Source organism: Neomonachus schauinslandi, chromosome 4, assembly GCF_002201575.2.
Source record: "Neomonachus schauinslandi chromosome 4, ASM220157v2, whole genome shotgun sequence".
NCBI lineage: Eukaryota > Metazoa > Chordata > Mammalia > Carnivora > Phocidae > Neomonachus > Neomonachus schauinslandi.
In genome coordinates this window covers 10,997,912-11,021,002 of record NC_058406.1, presented here as the reverse complement: position 1 = coordinate 11,021,002, position 23,091 = coordinate 10,997,912, and the positions used below count along the sequence as shown (strand labels likewise).

The following is a 23,091-nucleotide window of genomic DNA, read 5'->3' as shown; positions in this document are numbered from 1 at the left end:
TACAAAAAAACAAACAAAGGAAAGGAGGGGGGAGGGGGGAAAAAGGCGGGGGGGGGGGGGGGGGGGGGGGGGGGGGGGGGGGGGAATGAAAGGTACCCAGTGCAGTGGATGAAGACAGATCTATACCTGAGTACATCACTGTGCAATTCCAAAACACTGAGGTCAAAGAAAATTCTACAAGCTTCAGAAATGGAAAAGAACTCTTTCACATAAAGGGTCAAGAATCAGGACAGCAGCCAGCTTCTCTACAGAAACACTGACAAAAACTGTGGAAAACAGATTAGCCACACTGGTAGAATATAGGGGAAAAAGACAAGTTCTGATTCTTAAGGACTCAGTTTCCTCCCTTACACTTTTTCTCAGGAAGCTACTGGAAGGTGTACTCTACGGCTGAGGAGCCAAATTACAAAGAGTGAGACGGGATGCACATAATCCCATCTACCACCAAGGGGAAAGGAGCCTTTGAGACCCAGGCAAGGGAGATTCTAAACAGCAGCTGTTCGGCGGCTCTGAAACACCCATCCAGTCTCTAGAAGACTCTTCAACAGGATGAAATGCATAAAGAAGATTTACACAACTAGGTAAGTGTTTGGGGACTGAGTAACACATAGAATCCCAAATGACCAAAACAAAACAATTATTACGAGAAAAACAATACCAGACACAAAAGGAAAAGCAATCATTTTCAATTAGATGGCTCAGCTCTCAACAGTATTTTACGTATCAGTAATAGCACAATACGTGTGTTATTTTGAAATATGGAGGTAAGCACCAAAAGAAATGAGCTAAAATAATTGAAAGGGACCTCTAAGGGGCAGGAACAGAGAAGTACACAGCAACTGATTTTTCGTAACCAGCTAAAACATGTACATTATAATTCAGACAGAACAGAGGATTTAAAATTCCTGGCAATTAGGCTTGCTGGATCAGATACACCTATGCAAAATAAATTTTTAAGAATCTACTACTCTGAAAAGACTCCCGCGGTGCCTTTGCTCACCTAGATGTACCCTTCCAATAATCTTCTGGGTGCCCACTCCTTTGGCGATCCCTGCCCACCGACGGTCCACCAGCCTCATTATATTACACCTTTCTGCACAAGCTTGGCTCATAATAGTCATCTGGGCACCTAGAAGCGGAGGGAAACATCAGATAATAAAAACAAAGTCCACGTTTGTGCTAAGATTAAAAATGCAGCCTGAGAACAGGGCAGAGAGCAAGTTCACCCCCAGGCTTTTGTCTGTGTAAAATTATTCATACCTAGCTTAATCTAGCCCTTAGTTGTTCCTGCCACACTTAATTCAACTTTCAGTTACACACTGGAATCTGAAACGCAGTGTAGAAACCTAACAGGGAGTGAAAGAATATTTTGTTTAAATGTAATAATTGGAAGACATTTTCAAACTTTACCAACAGAAAGCAAAACTACCTGGAGAGGACTTTCAGAAAGTCAAACCATATCTACAGATGGAAATGCTAAGTTAAGCACTACTTTACAGTCAGATCCATCTTCACCAAGTACCTCTAAACATCTTATCAGATTATTTTTATTTCAAACTTTGGGACACTATAATTTATTAGGTAAAACCTGCAGTCTCTCAAATAAATACGAGCTGAACTCCCCCTCTCTGCGCCAACAATCACACTCTGGCAAAGAGGGCAGTTAGGGTCTTTTCTTGCGTGTATTCACCCACACAGCCGAAGCAGGCCCGTGCAGGAGACAGACACATCTCTGTTTTCCCCTATGGTCCTAATCTCTCCCAAGACTCTAGTCTACACGTCCGTGTGCTGGACATTTCCATCTCCAAGCCAACAGGTATTAAACCCTTTCTCTCCCAAGTAATTCTCACTTTGGATTTCTCTCCTTAGCAATGAAGTTACTTTCTTGCAACACAAACTTCGTACTTGTGACTCCTTGTCTTTTAGCCTTCTCCCCACTCTCAAACTCTGCTCCAACCCTGTGAGTAAGTTTTGTGCAATTTCTATTTCTAACCTTCCTTCTTCTAACTATAGCAAGCAGCCCAGCTCACACCCTATTCCCCTCGCTGGTGGACAATTTCTCTGGTTTCCAAACCACTCTGTGGAGGTATAATTTAAAGCAAGGGAATAGTTCTGACCCTGAGGGATACAGAATTTTCCAGATCTGTCACTGTTGTCAGTCTTCCTCAAATATGATCTTCAGATCACTTACTCATCTGCTCAAAAATCCTCGATGGCTCCTCCTCTTTGTAAGATTAGCTTCAAACCACCTGCCACAGTTTCAGAGTCTACCTCATCCTGGCCAGACTGCTTCCCGCTGCTCCAGACCGGATGTCTGTGTCCCTCCAAACCTCCTTTGTTGAAACCATCACATTCCTAATGTGATTGCATTAGGAGGTGGGGCCTTCAGGAGGTGAGTAGGTCACGGAGGTGAAATCCTTGGGAATGGGACGAGCATCCTTACACAAGAGCCCCCAGACAGCTCCCTCACCCTTTCTGCCATGTGAGGACACTGAGAAGATGAATGTCTGGGACGGAGGAAGTGGGTCCTCAGCAGACACTGCACTTGCCCGCACCTTCGTCCTGGATTCCCAGCCTCCAGAACTATGAGAAATAAACCGGTGTTCATAAACCCCCCAGTCAGTGGTATTCTTTTATAGCAGCCCGAAGAGATGCATCTATCAGCCCCATACTCTGACTGTTCTAAACCCTCCACTTGGACAGGACCAAGTTGCTCCCTCTGCCTCTTACTCCCGCTGACCCTCCTGCAGAGTGCCCCCCTCCCCCGCCTTCACTTTCTCTGAACTCCACTTAGGCGGTAAGGCCCAGCTCAAACCCCGCCTCCTCCCCAGCTGATCAGCCTTGCCCAGTGATCTCCCCTCATTCAATTCCAACACTTCCTGTTCGTTTTACTCATTAGGCACCTTACGCTTTATGGGCACTGAAAGCTCTTGGCATTTGAGGAAGGTTAGATTCAAGAAGGCCCAGCAAAAATGAAGGAAAAGAAAACTGGAGAAGGCAATCTCTTCTCTTCCTCTCTCCCCACTCTACTCCACCAAAGCTACTTATTGTTGTAACGTAAGCGAGCCCAAGACAAGAAAGGGCTCCTTTCGCAATTCTCCTGCCTTTTCTCAAGCCTCGGCTAGAAGCCCCTTCCCCTGCCCGTGGAGGCAGGGCAGTTCAGATAACTGTTCTGTGGGGAAGCCATGCCTGAGCACCCCAGTCAGAGGGAGAATGTGGTCTCGATGGCTATCCAACATGCATCTGATTTTTGTGGTCACTGAGTTGTGGCATCAAACAGATCTGGGGCTGAATCCAAAGTCCACTACTCGTGAACTCTGTCTACCTGAAGAATGACATCACCTCTCTCAGTTTCCTCATCTACAAAATAGGGTTAACAGTTGAACACGGCTCATAGGGATAACCTGAGGATTAAGTGAAATTAAGATGATTTATATTAAGCACCTGGTGCTTGGCACAAAGTAAGGGCTCAGTAAATGTTGAGTGTTACTATTAGGGTCTCTTATGTATGTATTTGTCTCTCACTCAGAGGAGCCCCATGAAGCTCCAGTTAGTGAGTTTTACTCCCAAACACTCAGCACAAGTGCCCTGCCTACAGCATTCAACGGACTTTTTTTTTTTTTAGATTTTATTTATTTGACAGAGAGAGACACAGCCAGAGAGGGAACACAAGCAGGGAGAGTGGGAGAGGGAGAAGCAGGCTTCCTGCCGAGCAGGGAGCCCGTTGTGGGGCTCAATCCCAGGACCCTGGGATCATGACCTGAGCCGAAGGCAGACGCTTAATGACTGAGCAACCCGGGCGCCCCTCAACGGACATTTTTAAAACTGAATAATCAGCAAATGTGCTTCTCCCAGGAATGTATGCATCTCAAGATACAAACACCTAATGGCAGGTGAAACCTAGCATGTGCTCAAATAATTGTGGATGAACAAATGGAGGAAAATGTTCCTTGAACAGGGCCTTTTACTATTCTAGGACTCATCCTATCTTAGAGTCTGGGTGAGCTACACAGAATTAAGACACGGTGTTGTGCGTGGTCTTCCTAAAAAGCAGAGTTATTACTGCGAGGAAAGGTGCCGGCTGGCACAGGGATTATTTAAATCCTCAAGAGGGAAACTCCCTGTCTCCTGACCTGGCTGCTAAGTTCTTTAAGGGCAAGAGCCCTGATTCAATACATGCTTCGACTCCTCATAGCTCCTGGCAAAGTGATGCCACACAGACCATGCTGAGATATTTGATCTACACTCTATACAGTTGCTTCTTACAGCTCCTTCTCCTAAACCCATTTATTCCCAAATTTCTTACAGAGGTATCCTAAAAATTCAGGATGCCAAATAAAGGAAGGTAGGAAGATAAAGGACATACTGCAAAATACAAATCCAGTTAAGAAACGATTAAGAAATAAACCTGTTACAAACAAACAAACAACAAGATTGGCAAGTGAAGTAACCCCCAGGCTTGTTAGCAGTCCAGAAGACTCCTGCCAGCTTTAACAGGCACCAGGCTCCCCTTCTCCCTGTGTCAGGTCAGAATGTCGGGCAGATGGAGAGACTGAGCTGGAGACGTCACCTGAGTCAACAAAGGCTTTCACAGGATGTCCATTCACTTTGCAGTTAATATAAAGCATCACCACTTGACCAAAACTTTCAGGAGCCTCTTCCATAGCTATTGTCATGTTTTCCTCAATGTTCTGTTGCCTGTAACAAACCAAAACCAAGTACAGTAAAATCATTATTTCCAGGAAGGGAAATCTGTTTCAAAGTCACAATATTAAAAACAGGCTTGGCTTTCTCTTCAACAAGGCGGCTGAGCGGCAGACGCAGAGATGCCGATCTTCGCGAAGACCCTGACAGGCAAGACCATCAACCTGGAGGTTGAGCCCAGTGACACCAGTGAGAGAATGTCAAAGCCAAAATCCAAGATAAGGAGGGCGTCCCACCTGACCAGCAGTGTCTGATTTTCGTGGGCAAACCGCTGAAGGATGGCCACACTCTCTCAGGCTACAATATCCAGGAAGAGCTCACCCTGCACTTGGTGCTTTGCCTGTGGGGTGGCACCATGGAGCCTTCCCTCAGCCAACTGGCCCAGAAATAAAACTGCGACAAGATCATCTGCCACCACTGCTTTGCTTGCCCACACTCCTGTGCTATCAACTGCCTTGGGAAGAAGCACGGCCACACCAACCCCCGCACCCCAAGAAGGCCAAATAAGGCCCCTCCATCTGCTCTTCCTTTGCCTGCAGGGCAGCCTCCTGCCCGAGCCCCCAAGGCCTTGGAGCCTCCATGTTTTCCCTTTCACAGACTGGAGGGAAAAAACCCCAACAGAGCTGTACACCTCTTTTGCCCCTGTTACAGCAGCTGAGTCATGGAAATGGAAACCGGTCTCTTGGGCAACAGGTGAGGTAGAGATGCAGCCGGCAGAAAATTGAAAGGCATACACATGGCTTTCTCACGCCAAACAGTTCTGCTCCCTTTATGAGCTGAGATACAGGAAGATAAACCTCTGGAGAGTAAGGGTCACAACCTTTTAATTCTGTAGAATGCGAGAATTTCACGAATGCTTCAATTTTAACGGGGGTTTACTGGGTATCTGGGTACATTTCCTTTTTTTTTAAAAGATTTTATTTATTTATTTGAGAGAGAGAATGAGAGAGAGCACATGAGAAGGGGGAGGGTCAGAGGGAGAAGCAGACCCCCTGCTGAGCAAGGAGCCCGATGCGGGACTCGATCCCGGGACTCCAGGATCATGACCTGAGCCGAAGGCAGTCGCCTAACCAACTGAGCCACCCAGGCGCCCTGGGTACATTTCCTATGCCCAGTGCCTTAGAAATAGTTGGCAAATGTAATACATGGGTGTTAACGGTCTGTGCTGTGTCTCTGCTTAACTCCCGAGCCGGGGTTTTCTACCTGTGAGGGAGGTGACGACCCCTGTTGTAGTGCGGCTACGAGGCGGAGAGCATCTAGAACACGGTGATGGCAGAAGCGCAGATGCTCAGCAAATGCGTGCGTCTCTCTAGTTACCGCTATCACTTAGAAAACCACACACACACACACATCACAGCTCATGTGGTCCGTCAAACCGTTCCTTCAAACATCAAACATACTCTAATTCCCACATGAGAAAAGGATATAAAAGAGGGTTCTAGCTTACTCCAACATCTCATGCCTTCATTCCCAACCTCCTTTTGAAAACCTGTGCCTCGGATAAACCTCACTGGCTACGACGCCACCACTGCGCAGTTAGCGAACACTACCGACGTTAGTGGGAACGAGGGCAGGGGCTGTGCGATGTACCTGAAGACTGAGACACGAACGGAACAGGGCCCCAGACTGGGGATAAACTACAACCACAGACCGCCACCCGTTTGTGCAGACAAACTTCTACGGGAGCGCAGCTGCACGCTCGCTTCTGGGCTGTCGCATTACGTATGGCCGCTCTGGTACCAGCACTGGCTTAAGCCAGCCTCGCAACAGAGACAGCGGGGCCTGCAAACCCTAAAATAGTTCCTCTCTGGCTGACCCTGCTCTAACTTGTAGTGCCTGTCCTTTTCGTAGTAATACTCTACCTCAACTGAACTCATGATTTTATCAGCCATTCTCTAATTTAAATACATGAAACTTTTCAGGAAATCAAAGGCACACTTGTTTAATTTAGTCAGGGAAATATGCAAGCTATTATACCCCAGTGTACATATACCCTGAGTAATCACTGGTGCAGCGTACCAAATAAAACTTTAGGAGGCATCTGACAGAATTACACAGCTTTTCTCTTATGCCACATTCGTAAATTTAGAAATGAACTAAAATTAGTTGTACACTCCTGACCTTGCATTGACTGCAACCAAGATAAATTTCAGCAAAATCAGATTCTGAGATAATACCAGTCACTCCGGCTATTCTGGGCCCTATATGTCGAGAGTCTCTTGAGAGGCACAAGGTCTTCTTTTTTTAAAAGAGTGTACACATTACCCTATTTCCTTAATCTCCCCTGGCCCCCCATGGGCCACACGAATATGCCTCATCTCACTGCCACTCTGCCCGCAGGGCAGGTCAGGGTTTGGCCACGATGCTTCTCCACTCTCCCTCCCACTTCCTGGGTTGAACACGTCTATTCTTGAGAATTATGTCAGGTTCCCTTAGAGCTGCAATGGGGTCTAGTTCAGAGAACACAAATTTCTTCCTGTTTCTCTGGGTAGATTTAACTAGTGAGATGCTTTTTCAAAGATATTCATATACTAATATACTGATGCAATTAATGGGGGCACTTCATCAACAAGAACACGAATGGCTTGGGGCTGACAACCGATTCTGACATACAATTTAAATTTCCCTGATTTCAAATGTAGTTAGAGAAACAAGAAATAAAATAACCGTTATAAGGTTCCAAGCTGACCGTACAATATAATGACCAAGTTGGGCTTCATTCGAGTAACAAAAGATTATGACAACGAAGAACATAGTTCTTCTTAGTTATACAGCAGTCCCCCCTTCTCTGCAAGGGATACATTCCATGACCCCCAGGGGATGCCCGAAACCACAAAGAGTACCAAATCCTATACATACTATGTTTTTTCCTGTGTATACATACCTATGATAAACCATTTATCAGTGGAGCATAGTAAGATAGAAGCAATAATAAAATAATTAGAATATTCTGTAATAAACATGTGAATGTGGTCTCTCTCAAAACATCTTATTGTACTGTACTCACCCTTCTCATGATGATGTTAGGTGATAAAATGCCTACGTAATAAGATGAAGTGAGGTGAATGACAGAGGTTTTGTGACGTGGATTAGGCTACCACTGATCTTCTGATCTATCTGCTTCTGGACTACAATTAACCGCAGAAAACCGAGATGGTGGATAAGGTGGGGGAAGAACTAAGGCCTTAACCATTCGCAACGAAAACTGAATGGGGTGGAGGGGGCAGCTGTTCCTTCATTCTAAGGGACTGAAGAGCATCTTGCTCATGACCAGAAATGTGGCCCAGGCTGGCCTTAGCATCACTGTACCTGCTCTGGCCCCACCTCTTAAGATTCTGATCTAGCAGATTTGGGAGTGAAGCACAAGCATCTGCATTTTTAAAGCTTCTTTTGTGATTTTAACGTAGCCCCACGTGAGAACAACAGCATTAGAGACGCTGGAGCTGGAAAAGTGTCCGGCAGGCAGTTTATCCACTGAGGCCAGGGCAAGAACTGCAGGAGGAAAACAGACCCAGGACTACAGGGTTCCATCTGTCCAGAGCTCTCTCTAATCCAATCATGCTCAAGCCCGGGTTTAATTAGGGCTCCCGCGTTATGTCTAAGGACTCAGATTCCAGTCAGTCAGCCTAACAGTCTCACCAAGCTGAGGCTTCTGCTCAGCCCCGGGGTCATCTACCTGCAGCTGCTTTGATGATGCACTGTGGGCTGGTCCTGGAGTTTTCATTCAAGTTTTAGAAGAGAAAGCCATTAAGTTAGGTTTGTAATGTTGAATCAACATGTGAGGAAAACAGAAGAGGAGAGAATGACCTAAAAGGCTGATGCTGCTCTCTCAGATACAAAACAAGGACGCTGCTTCAGAGCAGACGCCCAACTGATACCGGGTCACCTGTGTCACCTGTCATTTGGGAACTCTGGATTCTCTAAAGCTCGCTCTTTAGGTAGAGGGTCATTACCTTATATCTTCTTCTATTTTTGCCTGAGCTTCAAGATCAAAAGGGTCAGCAGAAAAGAGACGAATCCTTTCTTGCTCTCTCCGGGCTCGGTCCTGCTGCTGCTCCACCAGGACCCTAGAAAATTTCTCTACAAAAATAAGGGGGAAAGTCTTCAGTACCACTCTATTTCCATTCTTTATTAGTACTTTTCCAGATCAAATAGTTTCTCAAGATACAACTGTAAAGAGATGCAGAAAGGAACCCTAAGAATTATTTTCAGTGAGCAATTACATTTACTTGCTATTTTCTGAGGCAAGGCTACGTCACCCAAATTTAGTATAAGGAAATCAGGTCTTTGCAAAAATCATTTCTTCCTGTAAGGAGTTATCCATCGTATTGTTTCTACCCAGAGATAACAAGAGTTGGACTGAAATCAGCGGGAATGACTATCTGTGTGGCAGGTAAGTGGCTGCACTACTCTCCTCCCCGGCCGCTCTTATGAACCTACTACCCGGAAATAAAACAGAGCACGACAACAGGGAATGTAGTCAATGGTATTGTAATAGCATTTGTGTGGTGACAAATGGTGCGCCTGTGGTGAGCACAGCATAAGGCACAGACTGGATGAATCCCTATGTGGTACACATGGAACTAGGGTAACACTGTGTGTCGACTACAGTTAAAAAACAAGTCAAACAAAAAAACAGTGCACTGCAACCCTGTTTGTCCTCTTCTAGTTTCATTCCCTTTATAACACGCTCTGCCTTAACCAGGTAAGTTAAATGCAAACTACTGCTAGCCTCCCTAGCTAACGGGGTGAATAATAGGGAAATGAGTAGAGAGAAAATGCTGCTTGCTTTAAAATGTATGTTACAAGAATCACCTTAAGTTCGCTATTTCTTAAATGGGGGTGCATAGAAGTGTATAAACTTAAACATGTCATCATTGTGGTCTTTGGTGACTAGATCTGCTACATAAGAAATTAAAGACACCAAAATAATGGTCATAGGAACTATTAATACACACACCATGAATGAATCTAAAACACATTAAGTTGAGCAAAAGAAGCCTGACATCAGAGAGGACATAGTATATGATTCCATTTATGTGAAGATCAAAACCATGATTATCAGAATGGCAGTAGCCCATAACTGACTTGTTGCAGAGAATATACTGGAACTTCTGGAGTGAGAAAAATGTTCTGTATCTTGACTAGGGTGGTGGCTACATGAGTTTGCCAAAACTCAATGAACTGTATACTTAAAATCTGTGCATTTCTGTTAGGTAATTATTACCTCGATTTTAAAAATGGTCAACTGAAGAATGAGCTACTGTCTGTTATATTTTAAAATTTAACCAGTACCATTTCATAAGCCCAAGAGTAAAACTAGAGAAATTTACAGAGAAAAACTTTATTCATGAAGCTGACTAAAAATAAGCGTTCTGTTTAATATAAGAATGGCTCAAATACAGCTCCAAGCAAACTGTTGGCAACAACCCCACTCTCATTAAACTTGGGGCGGGTGAAAATAAAGGGGTTGGGTTCCATTTTACCATACAGGCTGATGGCACTGGACATGTTTTCTGTAACTAAAAGCATTTCACCTGGCAGCAAGCTGGCTTACTAGCGCACTCTCAGACTGAGGGTCTAACTAAACAGGTTAAAATATCAGTACCTAGATTATGCGCTGTGAAAATAATTTGGGAAAAAAAAAATGTCAATGGAAGGGGCTGGTCAAGCTGGATTTCAGAACTCTATGCAGTTGTAAAATTCTCTCACTACTGCCAATCGACTCAGCCTTTGATACTAGCACTAATTTACCTAGAGAGCAACAGGTAGGTGCAAGAAACCATGTGACGCGGTGGGTCGAACACACCAGTTGCTCGAGTTTCTTCACACACGCTGTGACAGAACTACTGCCCCTCAGGTCAGCTTGACAGTCTTCCGTATTTATAAGCTTACCAAGGTCTCCACTGAGCAGAGCATCTGCCAGGGGCGGATTGCGTTCCTTCAGCAAGGACAGCTCATGGGGGTTGGCCAGCAACATGTCTCGGAGCAAGGCTGGATTGTCCAAGCCCTGAGGAGATGAAGCTATGTCTCCAGGAGATGAGTGGGACTGCTGTGCTCCTGGTGGCTGGCGCTGCCGGGAGCCTGACGTGCCAGGCACGGCTATACTACGGAAGTCTATTCGGGGTAAGTCTGTTGGGGAAAATCGGTTCAAAGTTTACTTCCAGTGACTCCATAAAAACAAGCATTTGAAGGGAACAGCGGAACATATGCTGGTACATGGCATGTAGTAAATGGTAACTGCAGACATTTGACCCTTCCCCTGCTCTCTCAACTGACTGAATATAAAGACAGCAGTCCGAGAGAACCCACAGGTAAGAACAGAAAAGGGGTGCTGACAATGGTAGTAATCCTAGATTTTTGGCTCATACAGTATCCCAGAAGAGATGACAAGTTTTTACTTATTTGTGTGTTTTTTGAAGATTTTCTTTATTTACTTGACAGAGAGAGACACGGCGAGAGAGGGAACACAAGCAGGGGGAGTGGAAGAGGGAGAAGCAGGCTTCCCGCGGAGCAGGGAGCCCGATGCGGGGCTCGATCCCAGGACCCTGGGATCATGACCCGAGCCGAAGGCAGACGCTTAACGACTGAGCCACCCAGGTGCCCCTACTTATTTGTGTTTTTAAAACATTAAAGCTAGTCTCAATATACATAATCACATAATTCTGGATGTAATTCTTGAGAAAAATCCCAGTCCACTTTGACATGTTTCAAAGAGCCTGCACGCCTTGGGTAAAGAATACTATACAAACCAAGGGAACTGCATCAATTTTAGATGTAAAATTCTACAAGTCTCTGCTAAACACATTCATTCTTGGAATTTACACTTTCACTCTGTGCATCACTGCTAACTCTTACACCCCCGGGGAGCTAGCAGGTATACTCATTTTACAGGAGAGACAAACAGAGGAAAAGTAACATGCTCAGGTTCTCAGTGCTGAGGTCACCAAAAGATAGAACAGATTTAGAGGCTACAACTCCCAGGTTCTATAATCCAGGCTGAGCTGACCTTATTAAAATGAAAGGAAAATAAAAGGGAGCCTTACACAAAGGACCCACATATTGTATGATTCCATTTATATGAAATGTGCAGAATAGGAAAATACACAGAGACAGGAAGTAGACTGATGGCTGCCTAGGGCCAGGAGGCTTGGAGGCAGATGGGGAATGACTGTTATTAGGTACAGTTTATTTTCAAGGTGATGAAAATGTGCTACAATTGATTGTAGTGATGGCTGCACAACTTGGAATATACTAAAAATCAATGAACTGTACCCTTTAAATGAGTGAATTGTATGGTATATGAACGATATCTCAATAAAGCTACTACTTAAAAAGGAGTTTTACCTTAGCAAAGAAAAAGTAGAGCAGAGCCAGAATGGGGGGCTAGAACTGAGTGAATCTGCATCTCCTCAACCCCAAAAATGTATCTGATGGTCACTCCTGTCCCAAGTCTGAGGCCATGCTGAAGCTTATGGGACATCAATAGAAGAAGGGAATCCTTAAATTCCGTTTCTGCCTCTTAGCACGGGTTCAAACTAGACACTTCCTTCAAACGGACCTGAGCCGGCAGCTAGTAAATGTGTATGTGTGCGTGTACGTGCATGAGGGAGTTAATCTATACCAACCAGCAAAACACAGGGGCGGGCCTTCTCTGTGGGTCAAGAAATTTTATCTCTAACCCTGTTACACTTATCTTGAGAGTCCATTCGCTTCAGAGTAATTCTGAGAAACCGGTTTACCTGACAGACGAGATCACCTCCCCTCCCCCACCTGCTGGCTCTCTTGTCCACATGGGACAGTACAGAAAAAACAAAACAAAACAAAAAAACAGTGAATCTCCAGAACTAACAATTTCACCAAATTAACCAAAGGAAGACTTGGTTTTTGTTGACTGGCACGTTCGAATCACAACTCTTTCTAAAGTTTAACAGTAGCCCGGAGGGACTCGTGTAACCCCGATCTGGGAGGAACAGTGCATGATGGTCTCTTACAGCCCCAGTCTCAGGCTGACTAGAAACTCGTGTTCTAAGCTGGAGTGTGTCAAACTCACCCAGACACCCGTCAGCTGTTACCACAAACGATAAAACCAGCCAACCTAAAGACTAAACACTGTTTAAAGAAATCTATCTGAAAATAGCAGGGAATGGAAAACACTATTACATTTCATCAAACAGTTCCACCTCAGAACCTTGTCAACTTGCTACAGATCATGAACCCCTCTGAGTATCTGAAGAAAGCTACAGATCCTCTCCCCATTAAGTGCACATGAGCTCACAGCCACGCAATTCTGTGATTATTTCAGGGACACAGAAATGTTCTAAATCCCAATGCACAGATTCCAGATTATAAACACCTCATCTGGATGGAACATCAACATAGACAACAGCTTCCTTTCATGTGATTAACACGGCCAGTGGGGAAGGAACAGAATTTGGTGGTCCGGCCTCTTAATGCTCCTAAAGCTCAGTATAATGGAAAAAGTACCACATTTTTGTTCCCATGCCCTTACTTATTAGCTATGTAACACTGAAGACATTACTTAAAATCAGAGCTTCATCTATTAGTGGTAACAAATCATAAAGAGGAATCTCTTCCCCCACAACAGTGATGAGCCCCATGCGACGTGGGTACAAACGCCTGGCTGACTGCTCCACACAGGCCTGCTAGCCAAGGGCCAGACACGGAGTAGCAAAAGTCAGTCAGGAATCACAGGCAGAGGTGGCCTCCGAGGTCCTTCCCAAGGATAAAGTTATTATTGATAACAACAGAAGCAAACACTTATCGAGGACATGCTGTGTGCCAAAGGTTACACGTGCACTATTCCCACAGCCTATCCTACAGCTGGTGATGAACCGGACGTAGGGAAGTTAATGCATCCAAGGTTACAAAGCAACCAAGGGGCAGTCAGAGCCTGTCCCCTGCACTCTGAACCCGAAGCTAGTCCACAGCTCTGGCCCACCGTGTTACGCCCTCTCTCCTGATGCTGGTGTCAGGATGTCTTACTTGGGAACTGCACTGGAGGTCGAGGGTCGGCGTTCTCCTTCTGCCGTAAAATCACAACGTCCCCATCTTTCAAGCCGTAGGAAGCCAGCGATCTGTGGTTGTCTGTGAGTGGTCTTTCAGCATAGACAATCTATAACCAGAAAAGATTGCACGGTAGAAAGCACTGAGAAGTAACATGGCACAAAGCAGGAAGACTACGTACAACATCCCTTTCCATCTGATTATCAGTCCCTGCTCAAAACCCCCCAATGGTTTCCTATCACACCTGGAATAAAAGCCCAAGTCCTTCCCATTACCTACTAGGCCCAAACCATTTGGCCCCTGGCTCTCCCTCTGACTTCATCTCATACTGTAATTGCTGTTCCCCAAATAACATGATCAATTTCCCCCTTGGGACTGTTTCACTTGCTCTTCTCTCTACCTAAGGAATGTTCTTTTCCCAGTCATCTCTTTTTTAAGTAGGCTCTGTGCCCAATGTGGGGCTCAAACTCACGACCCTGAGATCAAGAGTCACACGCTCTGCCAACTGAGACAGCCAGGTGCTCCTCAGTCATTTCTTTTAAGGTCTCTGATCAAACATTACCTTTTCAGAGCCCTTCACTCATCATTCTATTAAAAATATACCCTCATCTCTCATATTATAAATCTTTATTGTGTTTCTGCCCCCCCAAAATGTAAGCTACTTGGGGACAGGATTTTGTTTTGTTCTCCGTATCTCAAATGCCTTGTGTGTGTGGGTGTGTGTGTGTGTGTGTGAGATGAGAACTTCTAACATTTACTCTCCTAACAGCTTTCAAGTACGTGATACAGCACTGTTAATTACAGTCACCAAGCTGGACATGACATCCCTGTGTGTCCACCTTTAAATGATCCTGCACACTGGCAAGTCTACAAGTTTTCCAAATACCACCCGTTCTGCATCCTTCCTTCTCTTCTACCATTCCCAAAGTTTGGTCACACTTATGAGTGGAAGACGAAAGGGGAAGAAATTCAGAAAAGAACAACTAAACACAGATGGCAAAAAGCATCATGGATGTACTACTACTACTAATATTTTTACGAGATGCAATCAAACACTGAAGAAAACCTGACAGCAGAAAAGCAGATGAAACACCGCGCTGCAGAAAGCAAAGGCACAAAGAGCATAGGGTAATTTTACCATGAAGGAACATAAAACCTACCCTGAGCTATCACATACTCCAGAGGGGCATTCAGAATAAACTCAGGCTTTGAAAGGTTTTTCTCCCTAATGATTTGCTTTGCACCAGGCCACATGCAAACTGAGGAGCCTGAGTCCTGTCCTGGCTCTGACGGTGGCCGTGTCACTCAGCTGGTCCAGGCTTCACATTCCCCATTTGTCAAGCAAGCAGTTGGGACTGGAGAATCACTACAGCTGTCCCTTCCAGGTCTTTCTGCTCCACTACCATTTTACAGCGTTTCCTCATGCGTCCTCAAAGCTTTCACAGTAAAACTGCCTGACACAGAACCTGAAAAATACAGGATTTATACTGGGAAAAAGGATCTGTCACATCTGCTCGCAGAATTTGCACTGATGTGAGGAACAGAACAGGAAACCGAATTTCCAAAACCGAATACTTCTGGGGATGCACAAAAAAACTGATTTCAGAGTATGTAGGGCTGACGATACTTTGTAAGTTCTCTACGTGACTAGAAAATGTAATGTTAGGGGCACCTGGGTGGCTCAGTTGTTAAGCGTCTGCCTTCGGCTCAGGTCATGATCCCAGGGTCCTGGGATCGAGCCCCACATCGGGCTCCCTGCTCACCAGGAGCCTGCTTCTCCCTCTCCCACCCCCCCTGCTTGTGTTCCCTCCCTCGCTGTCTCTCTCTCTGTCAAATAAATAAATAAAATCTTAAAAAAAAAGAAAAAAAGAAAATGTAATGTTAGTTCTTACCCTCAACCTACAGAGTTCAAACATGTTACAACAGACTGCAACTATCATTCCCTCAATCCATTCACACGCTCTTATTCTCCGTTATTTAAGCACATATCACACAGTAAAGGTACAACAGAATCAACACAGACTGTTTGCAATAACAACCTCAGAGTCGTACCATAAGTTGTGGGATTGTCGGGAAAACTACTAGAAATCTGAAGTGACAAGTGTCCTGGGTTGAGGTGTAGAGCAAGAAGAGGCAAGCCAAGAGAAACGCCACGCAGGCAGCTCTTACAAGGCGGCAGCGACACTGTGAAGCCACCACAATGAAGGGACCACGTGGTCCACGGCCCACTCCTTAATTTTCCACGTTCAGAAACTCAACTATCTGTATATTTAGAGATACAGTCTGACACATTCTAACTGTACTTATAAAAGAACATATATCTACAATAGGAAATCAAACTCAGGAGCATCAAAATGCTCCTGTCCACCAGATCGCTGAAATCTCTTCAGCCTGAAGGGCCACAATAAAACACTACCATTGCGTGCGCTTCTATCACAATGGGTTCTCACGGTCTCCCACTTACCAACAGCCTCTCATTGAATTGTCAATCATTTTATGAGGTGGGCCTTCTTTGTCCCATTTTATGGACGGGGAAGCAGATACAGAGAGTTCGGTGACCTGAGACCACACAGCTATTAAGAAGAGAACTATGACTGGAACCACGTCTGCCTGACTATAGAGCCCATATATAATCTTCCCTAAGGACCACATATAACTTCCCCAATAAGTCCAAAGTGGACTGGTGAATCAGCTGGTGACGTGAACAAGAGCTATGAAGCCATCCAATAAGGGCCTATACTAACCAGAGGGATGCAAACCCTATCCACTGCTCACTGTAACCCCTGCCCGGAACACTAACAACTTCTCCCTCTTTGGACTCCCACCTTGCAGACGCTGATGTCACTCCACAGTGTTAGTTAAACGCTGATGTCACTCCACAGTGTTAGTTAACAGTCTTTCCTCAGCAGACAATATAATTTTTTTTTTTTTTTTAAAGTAAGACAGCCTCATCTAACAATAAGATCCAGGTAATAACTACCACCAAACCATACATGAAATGTGGAATATTGCTATCTGCCCCATTTCCTAAAAATACTAGACTGGAAAATGTGGGTGAGGAGCAAACATCTTTCACATTGACAAAGCAGCAGGCATATTCCATTTTAGTCAAGGACACAAAGGAGATAAACAAAAGCTTAACTGAAATTACAACTGCCACAAAGAAATGATTTCTTTTCGTTAAAACAGGTTTAAAAGTCTAAGAAAGACAATGATTTTATAGCTTAAGTCCTAGAATAAAACTGAATGAGCTTCCAGCCTAATAGAAGTGTATTAGACCAATGGTTTCAAATTTCTACCAGTCAAAACAAAATGAGTTTCAGTAGTAGCACTGGTGGATACTTTCTACTAGAACACCCAACTCAAAGGCCACAAAGCTAAAAATTCTAGTTTTGCCAGTTATGAAACATACAACAGGAAAACTGATACTGCTGCAAGTCTTTAGGTGCAGAACTGGCCCACCTGTAAGGACTTATTCTAGACGAGGTGCCCTCCAGACAGAATTCTCCTCTTAGTCAACATTCAACAATAGTCTAATTAAAACAACTCCGGGATCTTTAAGCATGATGTCAAATGTTTTCCGGTCTCTGAATGAGAGCCTTCAATCAACAGAAATTGTAACAATACATTTCTAGCTGTAAGGACCAGACACTGGCCACAAAATCTTTGGACTCACATGTGAATGGCTACATAATAGTATCTACTGTTAATCGAAAGCCTACTATATGCCAAGTGATCTACATACACTATCGCAACAGCTTGACTTTTCCAACCTTCTGGAAAACAATTCGGCAACAGTTACTAAAAGCCTTTCAAAAGACCTGGCAATTCCATACCTAAGAATACATCCTGAGAAAATAATCAGAAATGGGGACAAGGCCTTAAGTATATAGGTATCCATGGAAATGTTACTCATAACTGCTTCCAATTTTCCCCAATTCAAATGCCCAGCAACAGGGAAATTGTTAAATAAATTGTAGTACATCCATAGGATGGTATATGATATGGCCATTAAAATGATAAATTTGAAGAATATGAAATGCGATGGGAAATGCTGACAATGTAGTGTTGACGCAACAAAGAAAGTTGAAACTGTTAGTATAGTTCAGGGCATCGTGTTTAAAAGACACATTTGGGGTGCCTGGGTGGCTCAGTCATTAAGTGTCTGCCTTCGGCTCAGGTCATGATCCCAGAGTGCTGGGATCGAGCCCCACATCGGGCTCCCTGCTCAGCGGGAAGCCGGCTTCTCCCTCTCCCACTCCCCCTGCTTGTGTTCCCTCTCTCACTGTGTCTCTGTCAAATAAATAAAACCTTAAAAAAAAAAAAATATATATATATATATATATATATAAGAGGAAGTAAGCTTAGGAAAAAAATACACTAAAATGTAAACTGCAGGGGCGCCTGGGTGGCTCAGTCGTTAAGCGTCTGCCTTCGGCTCAGGTCATGATCTCAGGGTCCTGGGATCGAGCCCCGCATCGGGCTCCCTGCTCGGCAAGAGGCCTGCTTCTCCCTCTCCACTCCCCCTGCTTGTGTTCCCTCTCTCGCTGTATCTCTCTCTGTCAAATAAATAAAAATCTTTAAAAAAAAAAAAAAAATGTAAACTGCAGGGGCGCCCGGGTGGCTCAGCTGGTAAAGCATCTGCCTTCGGCTCAGGTCATGATCCCAGGGTTCTGGGATCCAGTCCCACGTCAGGCTCTCTGCTCAGTGGAGAGCCTGCTTCTCCCTCTCCCCTCTGCTCGTGCTCTCTCCCTCGCCATCTCTCTCTCTCAAATAAATAAATAAAATCTTAAAAAAAAAGTAAACAGCAGTTATTTGAGGGTTATGAGGTACTAACTTACTGTCCTTATCTTTTCCTGCAAGTTACAAATTCTCTATAAAGAATATGCAGTACTTATCAGGAAAAAAAATACAAGAAAATTACCTGCTAAAATAAACATGTCAAAACCAGCTACAATAGAAAATTTCAGTCTCTACTGATTTAAAATAGTGTTTTACAAACCACAAATCATGCTGTGTACAGAGCTGCTTTTCCAGGATCATACAGTCACTGCTATTATTTGGTATTTAAATATGCCTTTCATTTGAGAGTCCTTACACATTCTGCACACGTCTTTACCACATGCCACCTACAGGGGTAAATTATAATGATGTTTCAAAAATACAAAGACATTAATTTAAAGTGAAGCTAAGTTCTGATAATTCTTTGAAGTTTGCCCGGCCAAGTCTGCATCAAAGTATCAGAGCCATGAGTGGCTTCCAAGCCCACACTTGTATTAAGAGATGGAACATGCCCAGCTTTAATCACATGTACAAGCAGAGAAAGCTTCTAGTCTAAATTTGTTATCGTCACATTACAACTACTATAATCAGACTAGAGCTGTTAAAAATTAACACCTTTTCCAAGTGCATACTTATGCACAACTGATGCTGATGTGGAAGACTGAATTCTAAACTAGTGATCCTCCATGTGGGGCAGGCATGCAAAGCAATTCTTTAAACATGAAGGAACAGAAAAACATTAGAATTTTCATTTCCATTTATTTTAGTTCATCCTTCCTTAAATTCTATCCTATGGCTGTTCATAATGTACATAAGGTATTACTTCATGTATATTACATCATTGATGTTTCCAGTTATATACATATACGTGCATATATATAAAATGCATATCACATTCATTCATAATGTTTATAACTTTTTATATATCACAAAGATGTATGTTCCAAAACATTTTACTCAGAGGAATACATAACCAAAAAAGTTTGGAGATTAGTGGTGGAGATCTTGACAGGAAAGAATAGCCAGGAACATTTAAAAAAAAAAAAAATCCCTTTAAGAAGGTAAATAAGAGGAGTGAGGTAAAGAGACCAACAGAACTGTGAGAGGGAGAAAGGGAAGATGAGTAATAGGGGAGAACCTGGGAGGTAAAAGGGTGGGAGAGGGGGCCTCAAGTAAGTGATATTTTTGTAGGTAAGAACTATAATGATGCTTACTATTATGATTTGGTGAACGGAAATGACTCAAGTGTCTAGGGTGGATCCTGTTCCTGCCTGATGGACAAACAACTGAAAAGACAACCGACCACCAGACATCTTAAAATAGATACTGTGTTAGGTTACAATGGAGCCAATGGAACAAACTTGAAACACAGGAGCTGTTTAAGGCTCTATTAATACAGGGTTCACAGTACTTGGAACCCGGTTTTGCACATGCTAATTTGGCTGGGGAAGGAAGTAAATGCCCAAAAGGTGACCTAAGGAATAAGAAAGAAATTTGGAGTTAGCCTAATTGTTCAATTAGTGAGGTACTCCTCACAGCCTGAGCTGTGTCAATCTGACACACTCTTCACTTAAATTTTGTTACAGCCCATCTCAAAAAGGGTAGAAATTGAGGCAATGTCAATCTTCATCTCCCAAGTCCTAATAACAACAAAATCAACTTACATCTTAATTTTTTATTTCCCCCACCAGCTGGTGATTACAACCAGGGTAACAGAAAAGCCACCTTCAAATATTTAAGAGTTGAGTGTACCTCCCTACTTAAACTGTCCTTTCCTAGCTCTCCACTTGAGGGATTCACTGACAGGAACTGGTTCCTCAGTTTTTGTGGATTAGCTGTTTATAGAAAAAGGTGCAAATAATCCCTTTTACCAATTTCTTTGTATCTTTCATCAGTCTGCCTATTTGAGTGGCACTTTCCACCCTGAAACAAATTCTTTCTTGATATTCAGCTTTATGCCAAGGTTCTAAAGTTCACATACTGTAAAGGAATCATACTCACTTCTGAACAAAATATTGACGCATCTGTTTACCATAACACAGGGCAGAACACGCTGTAGTTGGGCAATAGTTTTTGGAACTATTTCATAACTGCAGTAGGAAATCAAGATTTACATTCTGGGGCCTTGGAGGACTTCTATAATTTTCTTAATGTTTAGACCATGTCCTCCAAGGTCTACTTATCAAGTTAAGATTTAAATGTTTTAGTGTGAAGGCCAGAGTTATCGTCACCAATTCTGTTTGGTGGCAGCCTCACGGCATTTTGAGAATAAATTACTTTGCTTATTTAAAATGTTAGAGCAGCTAAACTTCCTTCCAACAGGGTAGGGAAATGAAACAGGCAAATCACACAGAGAAGATACTAGGCCATTTTTACAAAAATATCCTCATAAAGCACTGAACTTTGAACCCATCCAAACTCTGAATTGTGGCCTGAAATAAAGAGGGATTCTGGCCTACTCCCAGCGAAGAAACCACAGAAACAACATGAATTGAACTAATAACTGCCATCCCTTGGGTGGGGGGGAGGGGGGTTGCCTTTTTTTTTTTTTTTTAAGAATTTAACCAGAAATGCCATGTGGTAGGGAAAAGGAAACAGGGCATTTCCAAATTCCTCAAAACAAGGTAATGCAAGTCTCAAAACTTTTTCCTTCACTTAGGAGTGCAAATCTCTACATTTAAAGGTAAATTACGTTTGCTTAAGCAGGAGCCTTCTCCAAAAAAGCCGATGCACATCAACCTACCACAGTGATCCAAACTGGTATTTCTGGTTGGGGAAGCAGGATGTATGAATTCCTGCAAACCTCGAGCTGCTGCTTCTATTCTACGGTTGTTCATGATGTACATAGGTCCACAACACCCCAAACTCGGGATTATTAAGGGAGAAAGGGCCAAAGAGCCAGAAGGTGGGGCGGGCCGCCCAACTGTCCACGCGCCCCTCAGGCTGCAGTGGGTGCGTCTGCGGTCAGGTTCTCCGCTCCCTCCCATGGCACCCCACCCCACGCTCGGCGTGTGTGGGGGCAGCTACCGATTCCAGCTCCCTCCCGGACGCGGGGGCGAGCTGGGAGAGGCCACCCTGCTCCCCCACCCCCAATTCCTCACCAGCAGCAAAGGGAGGGCGTGAGACCCGCAGACAGGAGGGTTAGCCCCGGAGGAAGACCCCGCTCGCTGCCCGGCATACCTGGCTCTCGGCTGCGGGGATGCCGGACTCGAGCTCGCACAGCGCGCGGAAGTTGTGCAGCTCGAAGTCGGCGTCGACCTGGAGGGAAAAGGTCACCTCGGAGAGGTCCCTCCGCACACAGTACACGGTGAGCAGCATGGCCCGGGCCCGACCCAGCTCGGCTCGGCCCGGCCTCGGCGCTGGGCTGCGGGGCGGCGGCGGGGCCTGGCTGGAGCTGCGGGCGAACGGCGCGGGCTGCTCGCTCGCCCGCTTGCTCCTTCCCTCCCTCACACACGCTCAGTGACTCACTCCCTCCCGCCCTCACTACCAGGCACAGCCGCCGCCACCCGCCTGCAACTCCGTCTGCCTGCCTGCCGGCCTGCCTCCCACCGCTGCCGCCAAGCGCGCCAGCCGCCTAGCGCCCCGCCCCGCCGCAACGCGGCTGCCGTAAAGCTCGCCTCGCCCTCTCTGCCTTCGCGACGCAGAGAAGGGGCGGGCCGGGAAGAGGAAGCGGGAAGCTAGGAGAGGATTGGAGGGAAGGGAAGGCTTGGGAAGCCAGAGGGAGGAAGGGCGAGAAAAGGGGAGGGAAGGAAGGGAATGAGGGAAATCGATGAGTGAGTTAATAGACGAAGTCGGTGGTGGACACCACGATCTCATTCACCCAAATGAGACATTTATTAAGCGCCGAGCACGTGGATACAAAAATGCGTAAAAACACAGGTCTTTCTTTGCCCTAAAGGAACTCTCACGCAACTAAGCAGAGTTCTAAAATGTATTTACCAAGTAGAAATTGAGGCTCAGAGAGATTAATTCACTTCTTGTCCCAATGATTTAGGGTTAAAACCAAAATCATGACCCTGCCTAGTCTATAGAACCGAGCTCACTCTGGTCCCTGCAGACTTCTCCAGACCTGCCTCCCAATCCCTTCCTGCACGCTGCCCACCCAACCACATTGGGACTTTCGGTTCCTCCGAGGCTCCATTCCCCTGCCTTATAAAGTGTTCTCTCTACTTGGGACTGTCTCCTTCCTAGACCTAGCATGCCCCCAGCGCCTACTGCAGAGCCTTTATTGGGCACAGCTTAGAATCCACTCGATAAAGTATTGGCTACTTTAATGGCCTGTTCATGGCCACGTAGCTGATGACTGGATAGAGGCCCAGAGCATGAGGATAAGGTCAGAAAACCAAAACTGTTGCAAGAGTGGCAACTCCCTACTTAACCACCGCCCAATTCCCCATCCGTGGAGTAGGGACCCCTCTTCTGGTATAACAGGAGGGAGGGAGGAAACACGATGGCTATGGATGCAGGTAAGTAGGTAGGTTTGGTGGCAAGAAAGTCAATGACCATCTGAAGACTTTTCTCTGAAAAGGATGGAAGGTCATCTGCGGAGAATAAAGAGAAAAAGTGGAGGAGCAGGGG

The 23,091-nt window shown here is 44.9% G+C and overlaps 1 protein-coding gene and 1 pseudogene across 4 annotated transcripts in view; one reads left to right on the top strand and one right to left on the bottom strand.

Annotated features, from left to right (window-relative positions):
* Window positions 1–21,978, bottom strand: part of LOC110575138 (protein DDI1 homolog 2) — a 37,150-nt gene extending 15,172 nt beyond the window's left edge. For 2 of the 4 annotated variants that reach the window (XM_021684050.2, XM_044914389.1), the window contains exons 1-6: window positions 21,694–21,978; window positions 13,711–13,840; window positions 10,600–10,836; window positions 8,658–8,784; window positions 4,571–4,698; window positions 1,001–1,129 (exon numbers count right to left, since the gene is read on the bottom strand). In XM_021684050.2, coding sequence (XP_021539725.1) covers window positions 1,001–1,129; window positions 4,571–4,698; window positions 8,658–8,784; window positions 10,600–10,836; window positions 13,711–13,840; window positions 21,694–21,831 — 889 coding nt within the window. In that variant the 5' untranslated portion in view covers window positions 21,832–21,978. Of the gene's footprint in view, window positions 1–1,000; window positions 1,467–4,570; window positions 4,699–8,657; window positions 8,785–10,599; window positions 10,837–13,710; window positions 13,841–21,693 lie in introns of those variants that run through there. The other 2 variants (XM_044914390.1, XM_044914386.1) reach the window with 2 other exon arrangements.
* LOC110575310 lies at window positions 4,791–5,362 on the top strand (annotated as a pseudogene).
* Window positions 21,979–23,091: the final 1,113 nt, after the last annotated feature.